At 47.2% G+C, this 19,110-nt stretch overlaps 1 protein-coding gene across 1 annotated transcript in view; it reads right to left on the bottom strand.

The window, feature by feature from the left end:
* Positions 1-6,555: 6,555 nt before the first annotated feature.
* LOC142802706 (uncharacterized) overlaps positions 6,556-19,110 on the bottom strand; it is a 31,611-nt gene continuing 19,056 nt past the window's right edge. Inside the window, exon 4 of the mRNA XM_075887694.1 lies at positions 6,556-8,154. Within this exon, the coding sequence (XP_075743809.1) occupies positions 6,674-8,154 (1,481 nt within the window). The 3' untranslated portion in view covers positions 6,556-6,673. The remainder of the gene's footprint in view (positions 8,155-19,110) is intronic.

Raw genomic sequence — 19,110 nt, forward strand, 5'->3', positions numbered from 1 at the left:
GAGGGCGGGGCTAGTGAGAGAAACGAGTTTAGCTCGGAGGGAGAAAGAGTGCATTCGTTCTTGCCCTCTAAGAGGAGCGAGAGAGGAGGAAGAAGCGTCCACCAAGAGCGCGCCGCCTCAAAGAAACCGGCGCAGAGTTTTTCAAATCACTGGGGTTTGGGGACAGGGAGGAAAAAACAGACTATGAGCGGGTAGAATTAACTAGAAGGAGGTTATCTGATTGATGACTAAAGTCAAGGCACGAGTGAAAATAAGAACCTTCACTGCTAAGTACGAATCCTCAATCTCACTATGTAAAGGAAAAAAAAATAAATCTAGTTTTTGGTTAATTAGGTATTACGGCTTGGTGGCACTAGCCACCGCCCGATCTAAAGGGTACAGCCATATCCATCTATCAATCCATCCATCCACCGCTTTCTCCAGGATAAGAGATGAGGAAGGCGCCGCCGAGCAGAATGTAAACCGCCGGGCGTGGTCGTTTGTCCGAGCGCGGAATGAACGCGCCGATGGACTTAAGCAACAAGGCATGCAGACGAGTGATGCCTCGCCAAATCGTGCTGCTAGATGTTCCGCCATCATAGCCGGATGGTTAGTTGACTCACTATAGATCACTGGCGGTCGGTGCAAGGCTTCGAGAAACTTCTTCGCGCCTAGGCGATACCGCTCACGACAGAGATGGAACCAGACCACCTTCCGCACTTTTGCAAGCAGTTCGTGAAGGCCCGGAAGTCTCGCCTGGTAAATGGCCTCGCATCGCGCCAACCAAAAGTTTAGCAACTGACTTATGCAACGCCAAACAGAACCTTGCCATGTGGTATAGGCACTCGACGAGAAGCACGAACTGGTTGCCCGCGTGAGTGCGGATTTAAATATCGAACCGTGGGATATGAAACTACCGGGAGCTGAAATAAGTCGGCTATCTTTCGGAGTAGGGCTTTTGGAAGGAAGCCCTCGTGAAAGATGTGAACCGCGTCCTCTCGACTGTGACAAAATGGATAAACACCGCACTGGATGCCACATTCATTCTTCTTATTCCTTGCCCGCAGAGCGCTGCGAATACGTACCAACTTGCTCAAGTTTTAATTCTCAACAGTCGATGTTATTGATTGCCCCAGATGTTATTGATTGCCAATGAGTAAGCCAGCATAAGAATAACTAGTGGAGTTCTCCTGAGCGACATTAATATTGATATCACCCAGCAAAATGATGTGAATGCTGGATTCAGTGCAAGTATCGAGTAGTTTTCCAAGATGGGTTTAGTGTAGGTATTGAGCAGTTTTCAAAATTCTTGAAAAAAGTGTTAAGTTCTGTTATATCGTGATCTGCATACGACACTTATCAAGGTTTTTTTAGTTTTCCGAGGCATTGAGCTTTTCATATAATTCTGCAATACCCATAGTTATCCATGTAACTAATAAAAAATGCCTTGCACCTCTTGATATGACACATTGGTTATAAAATTTTCTGTCTTCTCCAATGATTGCCAAATATATTTAAAAGGTATATTAGGCATTAAGGTCTGCTGTCTGTCCGCTCTGCCCTTCAAGCCCAATGAGGCGTAGGCAGGCCAATTTTGTATCTCTGAGCCACTTTTTTAAAATTATAATAAAATATTATTATTACTGTTATTCCCACATGCATCTTGTGATATGTTTACCTCCTATAGCAAAATTTATACAATCATGTTCACTTAACGAGCTATGTTGATTGGACATCCAGCAAGTGCTGGCAAACGTGCAATTTAAGTGATATCAAATACCAATCAGCATAAAAGGTATGCAGGACAAACTCCTTTCACAACTGGCAGAAGCAGGGTGGCATGTGGTTCGCAAGCAAGTTTTAAGAGCACCTTCATACGTTTAGCCGAGTGGAGTACTAATATAAATGCACTGTAACAAATCCAAACTGTCCACTTTGTTATGGCTCATAAATTAAAGAGAACCGTTTTGTATCATCTAGCCTCAGGTTTATTTTATTTGGCAGAAGTTATAGAATGTTTGAGGATCAATGAATTATTTTTCTTAGAAGAACGCCTTTGATAAAGAAATGATCAGCAGTGCACACTAATCATCATCTATTGTTCCTTTACCATTAGTTAAGCAAACATGTTAAGAAAAAAAAACATCAACTAGCAAACCGGCCATGTTTTTTTTCTTTGCCATGTATTTCTACATATTGCAAAGAACGACAGTCGACACTTTGCTCAATAAGTGCAGAACTCAGCATGAAATTTCAGCAAGCAATATCCGAATTTTTCTTTTCCTTTTGTGAGCTCCAAAAAAAAAAAAAGTTTGTAGTAAAAGAAGTCGAGCCCGAGTTCTTAGTAAAACATTCAATCTGATGAATGCTGAAAGACTAAGGGAGTTCTTTGTTTAATCTTCGGCGAAGCAACACGAGCATTGGCCTCTCATTAGCATGCCTCTTTTTCAACAAGATGGACTAGAACGGGAACATTTTCCAGTGCCTTATGGCACACTTTATTCAAGGTATAATGCATCTCTCTGCATTTGGGCGAGCATTGGGATGTGTAGTCCCAATGTTAATCGTTTGGTTGATTTCAATGAAGGACTACAAACATTTTTTTCTATTATCAGTTGTCGAGGTATGACATTTGCCATGCACTAAAGAAACGAGTACTTGCCCATGCGTAACTGTTCACTGAAACACTGGCCTTTCTGTGGTGATGCTCTTGTTTTACAAAACAAGTTGAACAGATAATTTTTGAAAAGCATTGCAAAAAGAAATAAACTGATGGCAGTGAGACAGAGAATGATCAGTATTGTAAATCAGTGGGTTGATGTTTCATTAGTGATTGCATAGTTTTATGACGAACATCAACATCAAGTACAGGTGCAGAAGTCGGCAGAAAAGCCTATGCACATCAACATTTGTTGGCTCTACGGTTCTCATATTCCAGCATGCATTTGTAATACTCAACTACGATCAAGCCAACCAGTGTTCTGCTGTCGAATAATGCACCAGCCATTAAATTCCCCATTTTCTAAAGAGCAACTGCATGTAGTAACAATAACGATTATCAGGTTCGTTCTTGACCATTTTTTGACCCCCAACTGCTCACGGACGGTGGCGAAAAAGAGATGCAGGAGCATTAGCGATTTATTTGGAGCGGAACCCAACTGTCTATCGCTAATTCAGTGATGGAAGCAGCATTTTGTTTTTTGCAGCAGATGCTGGGGCATAAAAAAGTGGTGGTTTGGAACAGCCTTAAGTGCCTTCGGAGCAGAAAAAAATGCTAGTTTAGGGTGGCTATTGGTGTTTTCGAAGCAGATACATGTTCCTAACAACTCCTGAAGACTGAAGCATCATTTAAGTATTTCATAATTATATATATTTATTATCAAATATACAGTGCACTAGTATACAGTTAGTTAGAGGGAGGGGGTTCGGACTTTCCTTTTGTTCAGACTGGGGAAAACTTCAATTGCAAGTGTCCCCCTTGAGATTTAATGTAGATTTAACACATAGTATATTACAGTTAAAAGTTACAAAAAAGTGCAATGAACTTTTTAAACAATTGCCTTTCACTGCGTACCTGTGTTAACTGTTCCTCAGCTATGTGAAATATGCAAATCGCGAAACAGGTTAAAAAACAGTGAACAGAACAATGCATTTGCTCGAGCTTGGACCCCATGCTCGTTATTAAAGAGGATAGTTTTTTTTGGGGACCTTTGATACAAAAATTTTGGTCTGTCCGTCTATCTGTCTGTCTGTAAATCTGTTCGTTTGTCCGCTCTTAACAGTACCCTAAAAGGCACAAAATTGGCCAAACGATACTCCAAACAGCCGACCCTATTCGCAGCGCCCACCAATATTGCTCAAGATTCAGCGTTCATACTTGTCTGATTGTCAATTAAAAATCAATCTGCTAGCACATGCAAGGCACGCACATTGGCGTCGTTGCTATGCACGATCTGCATCCCACAGGAACGCTCCCTAGTATGACGCCAGATGCAGAGTTGAATCTAGCACCGATTGCGTGCAGCAAGGACGCAATCGGTGTTCCAATTGCGTGCACTGGCAAGTACAGTGGGGTTCTGTGTACCTCGATAGGCAAAGCGTCCACGCAGGCCTTGTCTACTAACGCCAAGGACGGCTAGTTCCGCATTGTTATCTCGGGCAACTTTTTTGCGACCCTTTCATTTCTTATGTAAATGAAGATACAACCGCTATTACAAAAAATGGTCACCATGGCCTGATGACTTGTGGTTTTTCTGGATTTACACCACCGAGTAGCATACTCAGATGAGCGTGTACACAGCTGCTTTGTGTATTGTTTAGGCCCACTGGATAGTCACATGGTTCAAATTCATTGCTTTTAGTTTCCCAACACCATTTGGGAGCAGGTTTGAAGCAAGTACTTGCGAATATTGCACTTTGGAGCGACATTTTTCTTGTGGAGAAGTTTGGAGCAATTGGAGCAGCACTTCCATCACTGCTAATTTGTGGACGTCACATTCGACCATGCGTTCTGGCATTCACTCGTACAGCGGTTTATGCGGCAAAAAGGTAAGAGTAACTACTGCCTATAAACAAGCTAATTAAAGACTCAAAACGAGTGAAAGCTACTGTATATCGCGAGATAGTGGGCATAAATGCTAATTGCAGAAATAAACAATCCTCAAAATGCTAAAAGAAGCGCTGCTGGCCTAGCATGCAGCTTGCGGCAGTTAGAGTACATGAAACGCAAATGCTAGAGTAGGCCCACCAAAATACCCATGCAAAGTTAACGTGCGAAAGCGCATTGTCTTCAAACAGGCTGATGTCACACTCAACACGTGTACCTCGCAACAGAAATAGGCGAAATCACCCACAGCGAACACTTGTGCGAGAAATATACGCAGGTTTTGAGACCTCAAGATAGCCTCAACGTGCAGGTGTCTGCGAATTCTCGGTGAGTGAAACACCCACGCTTTATGGGTAAGCACTGAAACGACGCACAAACACAAGTTAATTGTTCTTGCTAAACGGCGCACCACAAAGCAAAGTCCTGAGCCGAAAGCGCTCACCGTGGCTGTCTCACATTCATAAAGCCGTACAAACTATTCCCTGACCAAATACACACGCAAAAAATTGCATTTGAAAAAAAAAAAGTTACAGATTTTCCCGACGATTCGCAAACTTCTTGGTAAACCCCCCCTCCAAAAAAAAAAAATAAATAAAAAACCTCACCTTCATATGGTGGCGCTGTGGTGCAATAGGTAATCGGGAGCCTACATGATGGTCATGTAGGCTACCTGATACGTAAGATATCTGGTTCGTGTGCATGTGGTCCCAAGTTCGATTTCGGAGCTGCGGGTGCTTTGCATGTTCATTTCGCAGGTGTAGATTGACGTGATACTGTCCAATTACCTGTAGCCATAAGATTCGCCGCAATATCAGCAAAAAATGCACACAAAAACCTAAAAGAAACTTTTTTCGCATCAGGGCCAGGCCGCTTATTGAAGTGTCACCTGTAACCACAGGCCGTACTTAGCCCCAGAAAATTTGACCTAGAATCCCGCATATTCTGAAGGCCATTAGGAATAGGGCCGCTTTCTGTAGGACACTGCTAGGGAGCCGTGTAACGAACTGACTAGGAGCAACCATAATTTGACCAAATTTCCTGCCACCTGGCGTGTATTCTTGCCAGGATTTGACCAAGAGTGTAGAATAATGTTTTTTCACCACGATGTCAATGCTCTATAACACCAATATCTCACATAATAGGCTGTCTTTTTGGTGCTTTTGGTATAGTGTCTTCAAATAGGTGTTATGAGTGCTCATACACCAGTAAGGTCTTTTTTCTTGAAAGAGATAACAATCCAAGATATACTTATCAAAACTGCCTTGGAAGAGTTGGGGGGGGGGGGGGTCAGAGCCTTTCCTTACGTAATTCGTGCCTCTAATCAATAAATATTGAAATTGTGTATGAATGAAACTGTTTTCGTATGCAAGTAAGTAGAGGTCAGCATAAACGTGAATATTGATAAGCCGGAGATTAGTATTGAAACTGAGTATATATGACCATAGGTCAACAAAGAGAAGTGGAACTCCATCAGTGTCACTGCAGAAATACATCTTGCTGTTCAGACTCGCTCACATTCCAAGTACCTAACATTATCCTGAGCTAAAGTCATTCTGACTATCCTCGACAAAATTTTTTTCAACCAGACTCACTCGGAGTCAAACTCACACAAATATTACTCACGCAGATTCACTGAGACTCGCTGCTTGATCTGAGTCTGTGAGTCGACTCAAGAGTGGTTTCGTTGACCTATGGTGAGTGTATGCATGTGTTCGATCAGGTGACCTTCTATGGAAAAGGGGTGAGTAGCAGTGAATATAGGAAAAGGGCCCCTCTGCTTCATTGGTGCACGTGTGCCCAATGAGGTGGAATTTTATTGAAAAGAATACATTACTGTGGACACACGAGGGACCCTTTCCTCCATGAGTATACATGTCCCTAATGAGTTTGCATTTCAATAAACATGATGCATTGCAGTGAACACAGGAAAATGGATTCACTCCTCTGTACAGGCAGATGTGTCTCATGAGGATCTCTTCCAAAAAGTATTTATTACAGTAGAAACAGAAACAGGGCCACTATCAAATATGCATGCAGATGTCTTTCGAGGAGGCTTTCTACACAAAGAATACAAGAAAATGGATGCTCTCACGTGTGCTTTCGCATGTGTCTCGTAAGGTTCTTTTTGTCGATAAAAGATGCATTGCAATGGACGCAGGAAAATGGACGCTCTCCTGTGTGCTTTCGCACGTGTACTGTGAGGTTCTTTTTTTCTGCAAAAGATGCATTGCAGTGGACACAGGAAAATGGACGCTCTCCTGTGTGCTTTCGCACGTGTCTTACAAGATTGCTTTTCTGCAGAAAGGACGCATTGCAGTGGACACAGGAAAATGGACGCTCTCCTGTGTGCTTTCGCATGTGTCTCATAAGGGAAGTTTTGTGTACAAATGAAGCATTGCAGTGGACACAGGAAAATGGACGCTCTCCTGTGTGCTTTCGCACGTGTATTGTGAGGTTCTTTTTTTCTGCAAAAGATGCATTGCAGTGGACACAGGAAAATGGACGCTCTCCTGTGTGCTTTCGCACGTGTCTTACAAGATTGCTTTTCTGCAGAAAGGACGCATTGCAGTGGACACAGGAAAATGGACGCTCTCCTGTGTGCTTTCGCATGTGTCTCATAAGGGAAGTTTTGTGTACAAATGAAGCATTGCAGTGGATACAGGAAAATGGATGCACTCCTGTGTGCTTTCGCATGTGTCTTGTGAGGTCCCTTTTTTCTGCAAAAGGTGCATTGCAGTGGACACAGGAAAATGGACGCTCTCCTGTGTGCTTTCGCATGTGTCTTACAAGATGGCTTTTCTGCAGAAAGGACGCATTGCAGTGGACACAGGAAAATGGTCGCTCTCCAGTGTGCTTGAGGATGTGCTTCGAAAGGGAAGTTCTGTACATAAAAGAAGCATTGCAGTGGATACAGGAAAATGGACGCTCTCCAGTGTGCTTGCGGATGTGCCTCATGAGGGAGTTTTTCAGTACAAAAGAAGCATTGCAGTGGACACAGGAAAATGGACGCTCTCCTGTGTGCGTGCGGATGTGTCTCCTGAGGGTGCTTTTATGTACATAAGAAGCATTGCAATGAACACAGGAAAATGGACGCTCACCTGGGTGAGAGCGGATGTGGTCAGTGAGGTGGCCTTTCAGCAAAAAAGAAGCATTGCAGTGGGCACAAGAGAAGGACCGTTGTCCTGTGTGCGTACGGATATGTTTAACGAGGGTGCATTTCTTCACAAATGATGCACGGCAGCTGACACAAGAAAATGGCCTCTCTCCTGTGTGAATGCGCATGTGCTCCTTGAGGTGTTTTTTTATCGAAAAAGATGCACTGCAGAGGACGCAGGGGAAGGGCCGATCCCCTGTGTGGGTGCACAAGTGAGCCCCAAGCTTGGACTTGTACATGAATGCAGCTGGACAAAAGCGGCACTGGAAGGGGGGCTCGCCCATGTGTTTCAGAAGGTGTCTGTTCAAAGTTGATTTGTCCACGGTCACATATGTGCACTGCTGGCAGGAATGAAGTCGGCTTCGTACAGATGCCAGTGAAGAAGACCGTTCCAAGGAGACACACGACAGGGAGCCTGAAAAGCCATTGAGAGCCCACAAAGCAATGCAAATTATGTGTGACACACTACATGGAACTGCACTACAGCAGCAGGCAATACACATGGGCAGCTGTGCATGCAAAATATATTGATGTCCACCTCATCTCACTAAGGCTACTATTGTGCCAATAGGGCACCATCACATCATGTATTACAATTATTCCCATCTGGCTGCGGATAAATTCTATGGTCAACACATGCGAACACAGTGCGCCAGAAACTAGAATACAATTTAGTTCTCATACCATTGCTAAGTATATTGCAAACGTCGAATGTGTCTGAATGTGCACAAATCAAAACTAGCCCATTAAACTGCTTACTGAAGTTCTGTTTGCGGAGAAGTATTCACAAAACACTGCACAGAAATTACCACTTCCTATCACAACACATCAAGCATAATAAAAAAATATGAGTGAATTATATTTATGTGATGCAATGTGTAAAATTAAAAAGAAACAACACACATTTATGCACTATCGCAGCAACTGTTTATATTGCCACTTGGCTGCTAGTTACGGCGAGCGCAAGCCATGGCTGCCCGCGAGAATCGAAGACGATGTCCTGGGGCAGCGCCTGCTCTGGCTAGTTGTTTTTTATTGAAGCAGCCATCTTGCCAGTTTTCGGTGCGTCTCCCTGCCGGCTCAGTTCTTTGAAGTTGAAGACCTTTTGTAGCACGTGAACACTGGTGTAGCTGCTAAGTAACCCCCAGCCGATGTTCCAAACGCCTCCAGGTAACCCTGTACCTGCAGTGACAACACGTGTTCGCTGCTCAAGCCGAAGACTCCGAGGACTACCACCTGAGCGTGGACCTTTTCCCGAGATGACATCTGTCACACCCTCGAACGCTATGGAAGGCGCTGCAGCCTCCAACGCACAGGAAAGCGCTGCAGCCATGCCTCATACGCTGTGAAAGCCACATGTGCCGAGGGTGTTCCACGGTTCTGTCTTGGAGGATGTCGAAGACTGGCTGGCTCAGTTCGAACGGGTCTCGGATTACAATGGTTGGACCGACTTCGACAAAATGAGGAACGTGTATTTCAACTCGGAGGACGGCGCTCGTACTTGGTACAAAAATCATGAACCTTTTCCCTCGTGAAGCGTCTTTCGTCGATACTTGCTGGCAAGTTGGGCCGATCCCGATCGTCGTGAACGAGCTGAGCGAGCGATTCAGTCCCGCCTCCAAAAGCCGAATGAAAGTGTCACGATGTACGTGGAGGACAAGATGAGCCTCTTTCGTCGAGCCGACCCCGACATGGCAGAAGAAAAGAGGGTCCGTCATTTAATGCGAGGAGTGAAGAAGCAGCTTTTCGCTGCCCTCGTTCGCTGTCCCCCAAAGACCGTGGCGGAATTTTGTACCGAAGCTACAACCATGGAGAAACTGCTGCAGCAGCGCTCTACTGTGTACGACCGGCAAGTGAGTGCCGCTTCGTCAATAGGTCAGATCGGAGGTGCGGCAAGCAACATCAACATCGACTCTTTCGGTGACCTCATTCGATCGGTGGTGCGTGATGAACTACAAAATATTCAGTGCGAGTCCTAACCTACTACAGGGTCTATTTGCAGCCTTGTCAGAAACGAAGTACGACAGGCTCTCCAAGTGCCGCCTTCCAACTATGTCCCCCCTGTCCCGACGGAGCCACATCGTGCATCATATGCGGAAGCTGTCAGCCGATATACTCCTGCTTCACAGCGCTTCGTTAATCCTATGCCTCAGGATGCACTTCCTTCGCTGCAGCCAATTCAGCACTTAAAAATCGACAGCCGATTCCCAGAAAATCCGACGTATTGCGCACACCGGACAGATGACCACTGCGTTATCACTGTAGTGAAGCTGTACATGTGTACCGGGAATGTCGCTATCGTCGCCTCGAACTACAGGGCTTTGCTGTCGACGCACCACGGCCGAGATTCGGCGAAAGACCGAGAGCTATTGAAGATTACCTCTCATATCAGCGCATGCCACTGCGGCGGCAATCGCGGTCCCCAACCCCAAGGCGATCTTCAAATTTTCGGAGCTTCCAAGGGGCGGCACCGGTGCGCTCACCAAGCCCTAGGCGGGAAAACTAACTACAGCGGCCTACGGGAGCGAGGCCACTGACACTCGACGCAAGCAAGGCCTCCCACCGACGCAAGCACAGTCACGGAGCGATTCTCCGACGACAGCGACGAAAGCCAGTAGCAGATTTTCTTAGAATATACATGTGGTAGTCGACAGTCACCACAACGTTAGTGCATTATTGGACATTGATTGATTTGTGGGGTTTAACGTCCCAAAACCACCATATGATTATGAGAGACGCCGTAGTGGAGGGCTCCGGAAATTTCGACCACCTGGGGTTCTTTAACGTGCGCCCAAATCTGAGCACACGGGCCTACAACATTTCCGCCTCCATCGGAAATGCAGCCGCCGCAGCCGGGAATCGAACCCGCGACCTGCGGGTCAGCAGCCGAGTACCTTCGCCACTAGACCACCGCGGCGGGGCGCATTATTGGACATAGGTGCAGACTACTCGATCATAAGCGGTAAACTAGCAGCGCACATAAAGAAAGTTGTTATGCCTTGGTACGAAGCACAAATTCGTACTGCCGGCGGGCGCGTAGTCACCCCAATCGGCATGTGCACTATCAGAGTGAGCACTCGGGGACGTATGTTTCTCGCCAGCTGCCTCGTACTTCGTGACTGTTCCCGAGACCTAATCCTGGGAGTCGACTTTTTGTGGGAGCACAGTGCTATTATCGATCTTCAAGAGCGTACCGTGACGTTTTCGACAGCTGGATCCTCCGACATACCAGACGACATCCGTGACAGCACGCTTCGCATTTCTGCCGACAGCATCACGTTGCCTCCGCGTTCAAGCGCCCTAGTTGATGTAATGTCTGATAAGTTACGGGATGGTGAGGTTGTCGCCGAAGGCAACTTGACGCTTTTGTTCGCGCTAGGTATCTGCGCTGCACGCAGCCTCATCATGCTTCATGACGGTCACTCTGCCCTACTTGTGACTAATTTCAGTAACGAGTACCAGCACCTGTTTCGTAACACCGCCATCGCTTTCGCCTACCCCACCGCAGACGTTTCTGAATGCTTCGCATCTACATCAGCCGACAACGGGCTTCGACCGACACGAAGCGACGTGACTTCACTACTTGCAAAAAATGATGTCAACTCGACCCTCTCGGAACAACAGCATACCGAGCTACGTGAACTGCTATATCCATTAAAAGTGCTTCGCGCCCACCTCAAAGGTTCCTCAGACACCGATCGCCAAACACAGAATAATTACGTATACCGACACCTTGCCCATAAAACAACACCCTTACCGCGTTTCGACAAAGGAACGTGACGTGATAAATGCTGTAGTCGAAGAGATGTTGCAAGATGGCGTTATCCAACCTTTGAAGAGTGCCTGGTCATCTCCAGTCGTGCTCGTGAAGAAAAAAGATGGATCACTGCGCTTCTGCGTGGACTACAGAAAACTCAACAGCCTGACTAAAAAAGACATCTATCCGCTGCCCCGCATCGACGATTCCCTCAACAGACTGTGGCGGGCCAAGTATTTTTCATCGATAGACTTGAAAAGTGGCTACTGGCAGATCGAAGTTGATGAACGAGATCGTGAAAAAACCGCCTTTGTTACACCGGATGGCCTATATGAATTCGAAGTGCTTCCCTTCGGCCTCTGTTCTGCACCTGCAACATTCCAGAGAATGATGGACCCTGTTCTTACCGGTCTAAAGTGGCACACGTGCCTAGTTTATCTGGATGATGTTGTCGTGTTTTCTGCCACCTTTGAGGAGCACCTGAAGCGTCTGCCGAATGTGCTGGAAGCGCTCCGCTCTGCTAACCCGACACTGAAGCCAAAAAAATGCCACTTCGGTTACAAGGAACTAAGGTTTCTCGGCCATGTTGTCAGTGCGGTTGGTATTCGACCAGACCCAGACAAAAGTACCGCGGTGGCCTCGTTTCCTGTTCCACGTGATAAAAAGGCGGTACATCGCTTGCTAGGGCTCTGCGCGTACTATCGCCGCTTTATAGCCAATTTTTCTATGATTGCTGAACCGCTCACTTGACTCATTCGTGAATATGTTCCATTCGTCTCGGAGGATGAACAGGACGCAGCTTTCTCTGAACTACGGGAGCGTTTGCAGACACCACCACTCCTCGCTCACTTTGACCATGACGCTGATACTGAAATTCATACTGACGCCAGCAACGTGGGTCTTGGTGCTTTCCTCGTACAACAACAAGAGGGTGCAGAGCGAGTGACAGCGTACGCTAGCCGCACTCTTTCTCGTGCCGAGGTCAACTACTCCACGTCAGAGAAAGAGTGCCTCGCTGTTGTATGGGCCACGATGAAATTTAGGCCTTACCTTTACGGACGCCACTTGAAGGTAGTGACCGACCATCATTCGTTGAGCTGGTTAGCCAACCTACGGGACCCGTGTGGGCAACTGGCGCTATGGAGTCTTCGTCCGCAGGAATACGATTTCACGATCGCTTACAAATCGGGCCGCAAGCACGAAGATGCTGATTCATTATTCCGTGCATCTGTCGAAGTTTGTGGCCACGACACCGAGAATGACGGTGGTTTCCTTGGGGCCCTTACTACAACAGATCTGATTATACGACAGCGCCCGGACGATGAAACTCGCGCAGTTATCAAAAACCTTGAAGGACGCAACTCTTCTATACCTCGATGTATATCTCAAAGTATGTCCTCATTATGTCTGCGAAATGAGGTCCGGTATAAGAAAAACTCCAACGGCAATGAGAGAACTTGTCCTCTAGTTGTGTCAACTGCCATGCGTGACGACATTCTTCTTGCCTGCCACGATGAGCCCACATCTGGTCACTGAGGTTCCTCTTGAACTCTCGTCTCGAAATCTCGCTCGAGTTCGACAAGCATACTACTGGCCTAAGCTTTCTGCATCCGCTAAGTGATTCGTGAAAAGCTGCCGGGAATGTCAATGCCGCAAATCCCCGCAACTGAAGCCCGCGGGGCTCCTTCAACCAATAGAACTACCCAGAGCACCATTTGATCAAATAGGAATGGACTTACTGGGGCCCTTTCTGCTATCATGTGTCGGCAACAGAAGGATCGTAATGGCCGCTGACTATTTGACGAAGTCCGCCAAAACAAAGGCACTACAACGTGCTACAGCTTCTGACGTCGCCCAATTCTTTATGGACCAGATCGTTCTTCGACACGATGCACCGTCGTGCGTAATCACAGGCAGAGTAACAGCATTCATGGCCCACCTCATTCATGACGTATAAAAGCTCAGCTACACGAGCCATCGCAAGACCACGGCATATCATCCGCAGAGCAATGGCTTGACAGAGCGACTAAACAAGACCATCACTGACATGTTATCTATGTACATAGATGCCCAGCATAAGACCTGTGACCAGGTGCTACCGTACGTTATACTCGCGTACAATACTGCCGTCCAGGAAACTACGCAATTCACCCCTTTCTGTCTTGTCTACGGACGTGAGGTCCAGACCATGCTGGATGCGATGCTTCCACACGATTCCGACGCTTTGATCACTCCTGATGCTGTCCAGCTTACCCAGTACGCTGAAGAAGCACACCAGTTAGCACGCCTACACATTACGCACCAGCAGAGTGCAGACGCATGCCGCTACAACGCTTGCCATCGACAAGTTGAATACCATCCAGGCGATCAAGTTTGGGTGTGGACTCCAGTCCGACGAGAGGGATTGTCAGAAAAACTGCTCATTCGCTACTTCGAACCATACAAAGTGTTGCGACGCGTGAGCGATGTGAACTAAGAGTTGGTCACTGACGGCGCCTTCTTGCCACGGCGGCGAAGGCACCCCTCAGAGATTGTGCACGTAGTGTGACTAAAGCTGTACTTCACGCGATAGTTTGACTGCGCATGAACCTTATCGCCGTTTCTGTGTATGCGCGTAATTTCTCTTGGGTCACCCCGACTTTGCCTTTGAACTTCACGAGCATCAGAGCGATGCCTTTTTTTTAGAGGGGGAGTAATGCCACTTGGCCGCTAGTTACGGCGAGCGCAAGCCATGAATGCCCGCGAGAATGGACGACGATGTTCTGGGGCAGCGCGTGCTCTGGCTAGTTGTTGTTTGTTGAAGCAGCCATCTTGCCAGTTTTCGGTGCATTTCCCCGCCGGCTCAATTCTTCCAAGTTGAAGACCTTTCGTAGCACGTGACAATACATTATCGCCACAGTTACATTTTTCACTAACGTCTCTCTACAGTTTCAATGAGAGCAAAATGATAAGCAGGGGAGACAAAGTCATTTACGAACCATTAATATTAGTTACATCTTGCAGTATCAAAGCAAACTACCACTGTTACGGATGATTGCGGCCGCGCAACAACAAGCAGGAGAACCGAGGAGAAAGAAGAATAGTTAGGCATGAGCGGTTGGAATAAAGGCACGCTTTAGGTCTAGGGCTTGGGTCTTGAATACGCGACATCCTTCTGGTGCCGAAACCCCCACCCGGTCACGCCCTTCCAAGACTTCTACTTCCGATGGCGTCGCCAGAGTGGCTGCGTAAGAACCGTGGCGTCGTCTGGGCCAGCGTCACACGAATTATCACGCTGCTGACCGACGAGGTGCAGGCTTCCGTTTCCGATGCCAGTCAGGTCGACTCCCACGTTGCCTACCTCCCTCAAAGGAATGCCGAACTTGTCACCTTAAACTAAGAAATCTTCGATGCGACTGACGACGACGACTATGAGGAAGAGCTCGAAGTCGTGGAAGAATACGACCGAAGGGTCTCTTGCGCCTTGCCCTGAGCGCGTTTCTCCGAGAGGCCGCAAACAAGGCGACAGTAACAAGTGCTGCAAGGTCGGTAGCTACATCACCTAACGCCGATGCCGGTGGTGCCAGCACCGTAGTCCAGAGTCAGGTCAGTGACTCTTTTCGATTAGCCGATGAGATTCTAAGCCTAAAAACGATGCCGCATTATGACACGGTGGCCCTGCCGAAACTACAGATCCCGATGTTTTCCGGCGCACTCCGCGATTAGCAGTCCTTCTGGAACCATTTCAGTGCCACGATTCATATGGATGAAGACCTTTTACAGATAGAAAAGTTCAAGTACCTTCAGTCCTATTTGAGTGGTGCTGCAAAGAGAGCAATCGAAGGCATCCGACTAACCGAGGACCATTACAACATCGCGATCAAACCTAGACGGAGCGATTTGGTCGATACGAGTAGCTTGTCAACAAGCACGTAGACCACCTGCTCGCCTTAGCGCCAGTCAAGTCGTCGGCAGACGTGGAGAAACTTCGCCTGCTCTACGACAAGGTCAACTTTCGAGTCTTTCATGTTGACCGGTTTGGGCGTCTCTCCGGACCAGTACGACGTGGTTCTCATCACGTCCTGATGAAGTGTCTGCCAGATGATTTTGCGATTCTTTACTGCCAGAAGGCGCAGGAAGCGCCGCTGGAAACGTCCGACATCGCAACACTTGAACAGAGAGCTCGCCAGACTGCCGAATTGCTCAGTTTTCTGCACATTCAGATTAAGGTTCGCGACGAAAGCAGGCCAGAACAAACAGCGTCTGGTTTCTCGAAGTCGCGGCCTGAAGAGGTCAAACATTTGTCGGCACCGATGGGACATTTGCCTACGCTGTCCGCACTTGCTGCCGAATCTGTTACATTTACGGAAAGATGTGCCCTTTATGCAGCAGTTGTCAGCACACAATCACGAACTGCAACGTTCAACTCTCGGCTGAGAAAAAACGAGCTCAGTTCCGTACTGCTCGCTGCTGCTACGTTGCGGCTTGCAAAACCACATGGCGCGTTTTTGCCGCCTGCACGCAGCATCAACGGTAAATGCAACCGACGACACCCCACTATCCTCTGTGAATTGTTCACACTGGCAGCCCCAACCAGGATAAGCGCGTCGACAGTGAACCAGGACAAACTGCACATCGCCGCGCGAGGCACTAACACGCCTTCAGTGGCATCGGCCCCAAGCGCCCTGAGCGGAATCAACGCCGTTCTTCTTCAAACAAGACGAGTCTGGATAGAGTACGGGTCCCAAAAGCGTCTCGTGCGCATTCTTCTTGACAGCGGCAGCCAGCGCGCATTCATCCCAGCGGATGTTTCAAAGAAACTAAGGTGCCCGGTTATCGGAAACAAAGAACTTTCTTTGGTTACGTTCGGCCACTCGAAGCCCCGCGAAGTAACACGCAGTTGACGGGTAGCGTTGACTCTATAAGGCCAACGTAGGGACATGGCGATAACCGTGGAGGCCTTGGAAGTACCCAAAGTGTGTGCAGTAGCAAGTCCGCCGCTCAGTACTGATATTTCGCAGCTTTTGTGGGACATGAACTTGTCATGCTGCAGACAAATTTCATCCCGACACCTGGAACCCACAGGAAGTGAGCATTTTACTTGGTTCCGACGTCTACTGCAAGGTAGTGACTGGAAGAATAGATCGCTTGTCCACTGATCTTACGGCCATGAAAACCAAGGTTGGCTGGACTGTTCAGCGCACCATAGAACGCGAGAGAAGTTCAGCATACATGAGCGCTCCATTCCTCTACTACACCACGAAGTTTGTCCCTAACGGTGATCTTTCTGCAATAAGGCGTCTCGGCGTCATGGGGACCAAGGCACCTGCTGAGAAAAGAAACAAGGCTCCACCAGAACTTGAGGCATCTGAACAGGGCATCATAAAGTTGGATGGCTGCTACAAGGTTCCGCTAAAACCACCAGTTTTGGGTAGACATTCAGGCAGTGAGCATCGAAGATTGGGAGAAGGCTATCCACATGTGCAATTGAACTGGTTCAAGAAACTTTCTGAACTGTATAAACACCATGGCAAGGCAATTAGAGAGGCATTTAGCAAAAAACAGAAAAGGCGTTTGGAAATACGACAGCCAAAAGATGATGGCTATTATGCGCCTCATCATACAGTCATTCATGAAAATGCTGTCACGCCAAGGCTTTGTGCTGTGTCTGACAATGCATTTGTGCTGTGTGCTGTGTCTGACAATGCAGCGTGTGCTGTGTCTCAATGCACACGCTAGGTCATGCCTGTCACAACAATGCCCTGCAGAAGGGTTCAAAGCTCAATGCTGATGTTGTGCTGTAGCTGCTCGTGTCCCAGAGCCAACCAGTCGTCTAGCGTAAGTTCGGGGGAGATCTTTGGTGGGAAGAGCGGTCATACCGGATCACCCGCTTGAGAGGAAATGCATTGAGACGGTCATTAGTGCTACAGCTTGAACGCCGAAGGCCTTGTTGTTGGGAGCTGCGAAGTGTGTTCCTGTGTTGACGGTAGCGCATGTTCAGTGCTACAATAGCTGAATGGGGCAGTCAGCGCACCCAGCAGAGAATGATATTGGGCGCATGCTTTAGAGTGACTAGCTTCTGAAAAGGCAAGGAAGGTGACTGGTTCAGTTAGCATATATTCTGGAGGCAAGTCAGCCACACAAGTGATCTGGACTAGCGAGACTACCTCGTGATCGTCTTGGCCCCTTGGGAGTATGTTGCAGATAATTGCGGCCACGCGACAATAAGCAGGAAAACTGAGGACAAAGAAGGATGGGAGGGCACGAGCGGTAGAAATAAACATGGACGTTCTTGGTGCAGGGCTCGGGTCTTGAATACGCGACAACCACTACTGAACGTTGTCGCGTCTTATCTGCATAAGTATTTTGCTCACCATACACAGATATGTCAAAACAAAAGGATGCATTATTAAGTTTTCAGTCCTGACCATGAGACATTCGTAAACATGGTGTGTGTGATGTAGCCGAAGTTACGACAAGTGGACTTGTCGTTTTCCAGGCTTCTTGTTGAAAAGTTGACTGCAACACCCACACTGTGTTTACGAATTTTTAACCACAAGCTTTCATCTTCTCGTTCTTGCCTTCTGTTCGAACTTCCAGTCTAAATCAGTTATTTGCCACACAAGCGAAACTTTATGTCGACAATTTAAACTAACACTGCAATAAAATTCATTACTTTTTTTCCATTTAATAGTGTTTGCACAAACCGCGAAAAAAAAAAAAGAAAGATTGGTAAATCTCGTTTGTTTCGATTCCGGCAATCTGGAGTAGCAGTCCAGACATGGTCGCATACCAATCACAAGTTTGAGTTCGTAATGCATTAGGCTGCCACTTACGGTGGAAACTAATAAAAAAGTTTTAAGAAGCATCTACTACAATGCCTGTATGGCAATATCCAGAGGAAGTAATTTTCGGGTGATAACTGATAGTAATGCGTAATGAATAATTTTTGCAGTATGTCCACAGACTACCGTAAGAATGCGAGAGATGCCATAGTGCCGGGCTCCGAATATTTCTACAGCCTCGAGTTCTTTGTTAAGTAAGGAATGTTCCTGCGCTTACATCACTCCTGGCAGACATTGGTCCTCTACCATCACTCACCGAACACTCTTACTCAGGTTCTAGTTAAATACTGGCCGTCCTGGCTATGGTTATTAACATGCTAAAAACACTGATATCAAGAAGAATGTGCCATTTGTTGGCTATATCCAGCACAATAAAAAAAACCCAGTTGAGGGCATAGCACATGACATTGCGAGAACTCTTTGAGGTGACATGCGTAATTTTAGTGATCTGTTGCTGAGCAGATGAGTAACAGCCAGGAGAAATAACATCCACAAATGAAATGTAAGAGCATTCCTAAAACCTTATTTTCAAACTGCAGCGATGCTATACATTAACAGATTTCCACTTTGCATGCATTCATCTTCTAGCCGTTCCCGCAACGTGCTGCCCTTAGAGCGCTTAGCTTGTTTTTGGTGCATCGTTTCCGACAGCTGTTCCAGCGGTGCAACGCGGGGTATCGTGGTAAGGACACATAATCCATGCCAACCCCTCCAAATGTACACCCGCTGAGGAATCCGCTCCTCAGAAACAGGCAATACACTACTGAGAACGTCCAAACGAAACAACACT

Source organism: Rhipicephalus microplus, chromosome 3, assembly GCF_043290135.1.
Source record: "Rhipicephalus microplus isolate Deutch F79 chromosome 3, USDA_Rmic, whole genome shotgun sequence".
In the NCBI taxonomy this organism is placed as follows: domain Eukaryota; kingdom Metazoa; phylum Arthropoda; class Arachnida; order Ixodida; family Ixodidae; genus Rhipicephalus; species Rhipicephalus microplus.